Genomic DNA, 9,691 nt, shown 5'->3' on the forward strand with positions numbered 1-9,691 from the left:
GATTTCGAAAATGTGTTATTTAAAACTTTTTTAACCCTATTCCTGTCCTGGAAGGGAGGGGGGTTACATTAATCAAAAAGTATCCGGCTTTTACTAATTTAATCAAAGCTATCGTCTTTCATGTGTATTTTAGTAACATTTGGCTTCCTAGAAAATCTTTGGGAAAAGGATTTTTTTTATATAATAAGTTTTGTAACATTTTTAGCCTTTCCTAGCATTTAGAAGCACTTCAGCTTGAAATTAGGATAAACTGTTCTTTACAAAATATCTTAAATGCATTTTTATTTGTTTAAAGGGACTGTAAGTGTAATTTTAGAGTGATCCTCCATGCAAAGATGGCATTGCCCGATTCACTCTGGCGCCTTTAAGAACCTTAAGAACCTTTATCTGATCAATAAAGTAGAAAAGAGCGTTGAGTTCAGATATTTTATAAAAGTGATAAAACATTTTTGTGGAGAAACCACAATTAAAAATAATCATTTTTATATATTACATGATATCTTATTCATAATTGATCAGACAAAGCTTTTAAGGGTCCCCTTGTAAATCAGACATTGACATCTTTGCATAGAGGGTCACTTGAAATTATGCGTATGCAGTCTCTTTAACCCCGACGCATCAATCTTATTATTGTCTCCTAAATACAATAACATGAATAATATGTAAATATTAAAGAAAATGATATTACTTTCAGATGATTGATAATAAATGAGTTTTGTTGATAAACTAGATTAGACCGGTTTGAACATTCAGTAACCAGGCTGTACAGAACCCTCTAAACATAAATAAAAAAAAATAAAAAAAATATAACCATAAAACAATTCTTTTTTTGCTATTTTTTCTATTAATTTAAACACAAATTTGAACAAAACTCTTGAGAGGGGGTCGATTCAGAGATAAGGAAAGTGTGTAAAGAAACACTTTACATCTTTGTAACCTAATGGTGTAAACCTCTGATATATCAAACTGAAACTAAATTTTATCTTACATAATTTATGGGTTAAAATATCTAAGGTCGACGACATCGCAGGTTGCAAAGATACGTGGGATTAAAACATTAGAGTTTATTGCAAGAACTCAGATCCCTTCCATGCATATTTAGTTGGATCTTGATGAAGTGATATTACACACGAATCTTGATAAAGTAATATTACTCTGGGTTTTTGATAAAGTAATATTAACCTTGGATCTTGATAAAGTAATAATAACCTAGGATGTAATAAAGTAATATCAACCTGGGATGAAATAAAGTAATATTATCCTGGGATCTAGATCTTGATAAAGTAATATTAACCTGGGATCTTGATAAAGTAAAAATCTTGATAAAGTAATATTAACCTTGGATCTTGATATAGTAATAATAACCTAGGATGTAATAAAGCAATATCAACCTGGGATGTAATAAAGTAATATATAAAGTAATATTAACCTGGGATCTTGATAAAGTAATAATAACCTAGGATGTAATAAAGTAATATTAACCTGGGATCTTGATAAAGTAATATTAACCTTGGATCTTGATAAAGTAATAATAACTTAGGATGTAATAAAGTAATATCAACCTGGGATGTAATAAAGTAATATTAACCAGGGATCTTGATAAAGTAATAATAACCTAGGATGTAATAAAGTAATATTAACCTGGGATCTTGATAAATTAATATTAACCTTGGATCTTGATAAAGTAATATTAAACTTGGATCTTGATAAAGTAATAATAACCTAGGATGTAATAAAGTAATATCAACCTGGGATGTAATAAAGTAATATTAACCTGGGATCTTGATAAAGTAATAATAACCTAGGATGTAATAAAGTAATATTAACCTGGGATCTTAATAAAGTAATAATAACCAATGTAGTAAGGTGATATTAACCTGGGATCTTAATAAAGTAATAATAACCGATGTAGTAAAGTAATATTAACCTGGGATCTAGATAAAGTAATATTAACCTGGGATCTTAATAAAGTAATAATAACCGATGTAGTAAAGTAATATTAACCTGGGATCTAGATAAAGTAATATTAATCTGGGATCTTAATAAAGTAATAATAACCGATGTAGTAAAGTAATATTAACCTGGGATCTAGATAAAGTAATATTAATCTGGGATCTTAATAAAGTAATAATAACCGATGTAGTAAAGTAATATTAACCTGGGATCTAGATAAAGTAATATTAATCTGGGATCTTAATAAAGTAATAATAACCGATGTAGTAAAGTAATATTAACCTGGGATCTAGATAAAGTAATATTAATCTGGGATCTTAATAAAGTAATAATAACCGATGTAGTAAAGTAATATTAACCTGGGATCTAGATAAAGTAATATTAATCTGGGATCTTAATAAAGTAATAATAACCGATGTAGTAAAGTAATATTAACCTGGGATCTAGATAAAGTAATATTAATCTGGGATCTTAATAAAGTAATAATAACCGATGTAGTAAAGTAATATTAACTAACCTGGGATCTTAATAAAGTAATATTAACCTGGGATCTAGATCTTGATAAAGTAATATTAACCTAGGATCTAGATAAAGTAATATTATCCTGGGATCTAGATCTAGATAAAGTAATATTAACCTGGGATCTAGATATATCCTGGAGCCTGGCTTCTAATCTCTCTAGAATAGTTCGAGTATCCGCCCTAAACAATTTATTTTTTTTTCTTTATTTTTCCTTTCATCCTTTCCTTCTTTATTCTTTTTTCTTTATTTTTGATTTCATCCATTCCTTTTTTATACTTTTTATTCTTTATTTTTCCTTTCATCCTTTCCTTCTTTATCTTTTTTGTTCTTTATTTTTCCTTTCATCTTTTCCTTATTTATTCTTTTTATTCTGTATTTTTCCTTTCATCCTTTCCTTCTTTATCCTTTTTTTCTTTTTTTTCCTTTCATCCTTTCCTTCTTTATCCTTTTTTTCTTGATTTTTCCTTTCAACCTTTCCTTCTTTATCCTTTTTTATTCTTTATTTTTCCTTTCATCCTTTCCTTCTTTATTCTTTTTATTCTGTATTTTTCCTTTCATCCTTTCCTTCTTTATCCTTTTTTTTCCTTTCATCCTTTCCTTCTTTATCCTTTTTTTCTTGATTTTTCCTTTCATCCTTTCATTCTTTATCCATTTTATTCTTGATTTTTCCTTTCATCCTTTCATTCTTTATCCATTTTATTCTTGATTTTTCCTTTCATCCTTTCCTTTTTTATCCTTTTTTTCTTTATTTTTCCTTTCATCCTTTCCTTCTTCATTCTTTTTTTTCTTTATTTTTCCTTTCATCCTTTCCTTCTTTATCCTTTTTTTCTTGATTTTTTCTTTCATCCTTTCCTTCTTTATCCTTTTTTTCTTGATTTTTCCTTTCATCCTTTCCTTCTTTATCCTTTTTTTCTTGATTTTTCCTTTCATCCTTTCCTTCTTTATCCTTGTTTTCTTTTTTTCTAGATGATGGAAGGTTAACGGGTGGCAATGTTCAATCCAGCGTTCATACCGCTATTTTCCGAGCCACCTCCAATTAATCTTTCTTTCCTCCCTGCTCTTATAGACATAGATTTTAAAAACTTATTCGGCTACAGTTTCACCCTGAACACTGTTCAGTGAACAGTCTAACCCTGAACAGTTTCACTCTGAACAGTTTCACCCTGAACAGTTTCACCCTGAACAGATTCACACTGAACAGTCTAACCCTGAACAGTTTCACCCTGAACAGTTTCACCCTGAACAGTCTAACCCTGAACAGTTTCACCCTGAACAGTTTCACCATGAACTTCAGAGACATCAAAAGAATTGATAAAATGTCGTTTTTTAAACCTACTTAAAAAGGAATGCCGTAGATATTTTTAAACTAAACAGTAATAGTGAGCTCTTAAAAATTGTTCCCGCATATTAATACTTATTTCTTCAGTTTTACAATTTTTTGAGATTTAGCTATATTATCCTTGATATATCATTAAAACCCCCATTGAAAAATTGACAATATGACTTCTTTCGAAACTGTATTAACTATCTTACAGATTTTTGCAATTATTTTTTATTTCGCTATTTTAAAATTAGTTTTTTTATCAGTTTTTTAATAACTATCTAAATTTCTTTTGAATCTTTAAAATCGACCAATATGACATTTTCCTAGTGCTTTAAAAGATGAACAAGCATTTCTATTTAGACTCTAAGACTTGTACAAAAAAAATACTTGATTTATGAAGGATATTTGACAAATGCAATTTTTTTTCTAATTAAGATCAAAATATTATATCAAATGCTTATAGGTGATTATATTTTGTGCTTTAAGCAGAAATCTTTAGCTTAAAAAATTTCCGAATTACGAAAATATCAACATAAATTTTATTATCTCAATGCGTACTTTTTGTGCATTAATGCCACGCTATTTACACTTTTAAGCATTAAAGCAGAATACCAAGTTTGTATCTGATAAGGGTTTAAGTAGAGGCATTGAAAAGTTATCTATCAACTGTCAAATGTCAATTCGTCAATCATTGAATACTTAAGTTATAGTCAACAATATACTAATAGTACGCATGGTATTTATATTAAAACAAAAGTCAGGAAAAAAATCATTTTGTAAAAGAATATTTTAATTCTAATAATGAAACAGTCAATTTTATCTATTTTCTAATTGAGTTATAAAGTGTACAGAGTGTACATTCACACTGATTTAACAATATTTGCTCTAAAATCTATTGGAAAAAGTCATTCTAATCAAAAACAATTATTAATTTTGATCTAAATCATTCTCATGTTATATTTTTGAATTTTGAAATTTAATAAAGTCAGAGGCCTATTCATTGAGGGCCCCCTCCCCCCTCCCTTGGATCAGTGAATTCTATGGGTTTCAGTTTTATTTTAGCCCCAATGTGTGCTGAATTCCTCCCCTCCCCCTAAAATAACATGTATATTAACCACAACCCCCCCCCTCTGCAAAAATTCCTGAATACGCCCCCGAATAAAGTAGATTTGCTTTTCTCCTATTTGGGCTAAAATCAAAATTAGAGGACCTACTACCTACAAGGTCACAAAGTTGTGTCGGTAATTTTGCATAAATTCTGACCTTTTCCTTATTTCTAGATTTAAGTTCCCTCTTGTAAATTATTTAGTGTTACTTTACTGCATTTAAACTTTAAACTTAAAATTAAATTTAATCAAATGAAATTTTAAGTCACGCAAGCTTTAGCTTTTTAACTAAATAATTAGAATAATTTGAAACTCAATCAAAGATGAATTAATAATAATAAAAATGTCAAAACTAAACCTTTTAAAGCCGGTTGAAAATGGGTTCAAAGACAGAAAAATAATTAAATTTAAGATTGAAATCTTTAGAACCCGGGATACAGTTCCTTAATCCCCGGCTTAAGGCCTCATCTGAGACTCGACTTAATCTGTTAAACATCAGCTGATGACAGACTTGATCCTGTTTACCCCCCACCCCATCCCAATTAGAGCTTGTATAATTAAGGCATATATTGTGTTGTTATAGCTTGTATTATTTCTTTTCTCTGAAATATTAATCCCTTCACATTAACGTTTTTTGGACAAAACTTCAAAGTATTGGTCTGAAATGTTCAAATCTATTAGCTTTCCGAACATTGGGCAATAAGCTGGGCTTTTAACCCTACTGCCTGAATCCTCAGGCATACTGCCTGAATGCCATTTTTACCTATCCAGACTAAATCTATATTGAGATTGTTTCATAGACTTTTGATTTTGGATTTTTTATGATTATTAATCTAGAGCCCAAAGACTTTTTAAAAATAGTAACAAATGCTATATTTTTGAACAATAATAAATAAGGAAACAAAGGAGGGGGTCCCTAGTCTATTAAGGCTAAAGGAGACTAGTCTGAATGTGATTTCTATGGTACATATTGTATTTCAGAGAAGGGGGGGGGGGTAGTAGATAAGCCAAATAATGGCCCACACTTTTGTTAGTAGAAAGAAGAGACATTTCGAAAGTTTCCTAAAAAACTCTTTCTTAAGTCGGATAAAGAATTTGCTTGATGTACGCGAATGATTTCCCGGAACTTTTCAGAGAAACTTCTAGAATTGAGAATTCGGTATTTTTTCTAAAATCAGAAATGTACTAAATTCTAAATTCTTTGACTATTTCTTTTTTTCGCATAGAAAGTTATGGTCTGAAGTTGTAACATTTTTTCATTGTCATAGTTTTTAATATTAACCTAATTTGAAACATATAAACATTTGAACGACATAGTGAATGTCAAGGATATACCTGACATTTATTTTATGTCCATAACATTCAGTTCTTAATTTCGAAGAAATTTCGGTAAGCTAAAGATTTGAGCAGCATTAAATAAATCTGAACTTTTCCATTTTTAAAGATTTTTTATCATATCTCTCTATTTATATGAATTAGTTTAGAAGAGATCTGTTATAGTTTCTGGAAGATTCAGTTTCTTTTTGATTTTAAGGCTATAAACTACAAGGAGGATAGCGATAGAAAAGACGTCTTGGATAAAGAATTGGATTTTGGGCAGATGGCATATATTTTTTCCAATATTGGGTGATTGGGGAGAGAAAAAAGGTTCGTTCAAACCTCTTGAAATGGCTAAACTTTCCACCAACTTTTTTGGCCTAGTTAGCATGCACCGCTTGCCCCCCCCCCTCATCCATGGAGGGGTATTTCAAGTTTCCGTATTAATTCTGAGCCAAAGTTATACCTGTGAATGGGCTTTATCTTAGGTAGAGGTAATCTAGGGCGTTGGGCATTTTTAGCCGGCTTACCATTTTCACATTTTTCAGAACCTATAATGAAAATTCATATTTAAACCTCAAAAAAAGATTATGTTAACAATACTATTCCAAAGTTTAAAATTGAAAAAGTTTTTGTTTCATGCTGATGTGAGAACAAAACAGAAACAATAAAAATTTTTTTTATAGAAAAAACATTGAGTTTTTTTACCTATACCATGGTCACCGATGTTTCCCGCGTTTTCAATGCTGAGAGCGGAAGCGCAATAATCAGCTGATTTGGCGCCAAAATCAGCTGAGTGATTGTGAAGTTTTCCATCCCTGCAACTCATTGTCATCGTTCCCCTGCAACATGATTCTTAAACCTTTTATAGGTTTTGACAAAAAGCAATTTGTTTAAGGGTTGAGTAGTTAAAACTTTAACCTGCAGTTAAAGCCAAATCCCAAAGCTTATATGAGTTGATTTTCTTTGAAAAAATATCTATCATTTTTGGGAAAAAATTCAGTAAAAAAATCTAAGGAATGTACATTGTACCATTAGTATGTAAGTTATTTGTCCATGAATTATTTTATAGATCATAAAATTCCGATATACATATCTATCCAGCCGTAAAAAGAATATTTTATGCATTTTCCAATATCATTTTAATATCTTTTATATATCTAATGGATGTCAATAATACATGTTGTATAATTATCTAACATAATTTTTATGCACAGCAATAAAAGCTTCTTTTGGATTTTCAATCCAATACTTTTTGTGTCTTTTTTTGAAATCCTAATCTCGAGAAAGATTTGTATCTAAAACTTTAGTAAGAAGTATTGTTAAGCTTGAACAATTGACTTCGATATCCAGTATGGGAACTTTAAAATTTGAGGATCAGTGGTGGATATATTTATTTTGTTTATCAATAGAATTGGAGGGTATAACCAGAATATCGAAGATGAATTAGATAAATATGTTTGCATTAACTTGAGAACAATTATTCAACCCAAAATTCACAACACAAACATTCTGACTTTAGATGGAAGTTTAGATTAAAGCTTAAAAGGTCTAAAGAATGTGTTTTTAAAGACTGTAGAGACCAAAACTGTTGTATTGTATATCCGGCTAAGCCCAAGAAGAACGACACCGCTTAATCCCAGGAATTCTAGGATTTTACCGGATTTGAGACATTTATCTGGTCTCTATAGTAAAGTTTGAAGGCATGCAGTAGAATAAGCTTATTTGCATATTCAACATTCAAGATCAAGTTATTTCCCTTGGGACATGGGTGGGGGTCGAGTGGGACGAATTTGATGGAAAATATAAACTTTATATAAGGATGTTTGTATTCATTAGACGTAAAAAAATTAAACTAAATTTAAGTGCTATGAGGCCGAATTTAAAGAGTTTGAGCCGCGTCTGAAATTTGATACGCAGCTCAAACATGGGATTGGTTTCGCACCAAATTGAATTCAATGTTTCTAAAATTTGAGCCGGTGCTTCATTGGAACAGGTTTTGGCGTTTAAGTTTAAATTTTTTAATTCCGCCTCCATGTGGCCGAATTTAAAGAACTTGAGCGGCGGCAGATTTAAACCGCGGCACAAATTCTTTTAATTCCATCTATAACCGCTTAAAATTTAAAAACTTCCAAAATCCACTAATTAAAATAGGAAATCCAGGAAATCGGTACAAATTTGTAATATTAGAATATGATATTATTTAAAACATGAGAACTTAAAAAAATATTTTCTAAATGTTGAGAAGTATAAAACAGACTATTTTTTACCTGTCACATAAGTATGTCATTTTCCCAGTCATTCTCCAGAATTTATGGATCTATTTAGTTTCCTCTGAAAATATAGAAAGAAAATGATAATTGTCTTGAATTTTACAGTGGGTTTAACAGAGATTACTACTTTATATGTATACATAGATTAAAGAGTCTGGAACTAAATTTAATTAGCTCTGAATTTAATAGTTTACAGAAAGGTTAAATGAGTATTTGTCACAAACTTAAATCTTCCAATCCCAATATCTTTGCAACCCGATGTTGTAAGCCTGTGATATTTCAAAATTAGGTTACTTGATATATTAGAATTCATAGTTTGAAATATCTAAGGTTTACAACAGAGGGTTGCAAAGATATACAAATTAGAAAATCATAGTTTGTGGCAAAGACTCAATTCCTTTTAATTTATACTTTAAGTTTTGGACTCTGGTTATTTGGAAAAGCTATTTGTATTATAACAACGGCAAACACACAAAATAATGCTTATTCAGTGCTATTAACAAGGTATGTCGTCTTCCTATTCCACGGTTTTAAAGCTCTAATTCTTATAAAAGGTATGAAAGAAAATAGTATGGGCACTGGTCAGAAAATGATATTGTTAGCTGTGAATTGAGACTGATTGGCTAAAGCCCATTCAGTCTCTATTGTAGAATAAGAACATTCTCCCAAAATATATTATATGTGTATTTGCACAATTTATTTACAATTACCTAGAGTTCATAGAAATTGTTCTGAGCTAGTCTAAGCTCTATACTTGGGTATTTTCAGAGCGGGATTTAAATTAACTCCTTCGTTAATTCTAAGAGAAGCTATTGGAGAATCTGCAATCTATAAGTTCAGTAAAATTACGTTTTTGAATGACAGAAAAAGGAACTGGTGTTGGGGGTAAAATTAAGAGAGGAATATATAATAAAGGAACCGGTGTCGGGGGTAAAACTAAGAGAGGAATATATAATACAGAAAAGGAACCGGTGTCGGGGGTAAAACTAAGAGAGGAATATATAATANCAGTGGATACCTAAATTATATAGGATCATGGGTATAGGTGTATCCAACAGTGGATACCTAAATTATATAGGATCATGGGTATAGCCGTATCCAACAGTGGATACCTAAATTATATAGGATCATGGGTATAGGTGTATCCAACAGTGGATACCTAAATCATATAGGATCATAAGTATAGCCAACACAAG

The 9,691-nt window shown here is 30.4% G+C and overlaps 1 protein-coding gene across 1 annotated transcript in view; it reads right to left on the minus strand.

Moving 5' to 3' along the window:
- The window catches only part of LOC111713765 (uncharacterized), a gene marked incomplete in the record, with an annotated part of 9,726 nt that extends 1,108 nt beyond the window's left edge, over positions 1-8,618 (minus strand). The window contains 5 exon segments of the mRNA XM_023488712.1: positions 689-775; positions 2,591-2,654; positions 6,689-6,773; positions 6,931-7,064; positions 8,493-8,618. Of these exon segments, the coding sequence (XP_023344480.1) occupies positions 689-775; positions 2,591-2,654; positions 6,689-6,773; positions 6,931-7,064; positions 8,493-8,524 (402 nt within the window).
- Positions 8,619-9,691: the final 1,073 nt, after the last annotated feature.

Source organism: Eurytemora carolleeae, unplaced genomic scaffold, assembly GCF_000591075.1.
Source record: "Eurytemora carolleeae unplaced genomic scaffold, Eaff_2.0 scaffold1307, whole genome shotgun sequence".
In the NCBI taxonomy this organism is placed as follows: Eukaryota; Metazoa; Arthropoda; class Copepoda; order Calanoida; family Temoridae; genus Eurytemora; species Eurytemora carolleeae.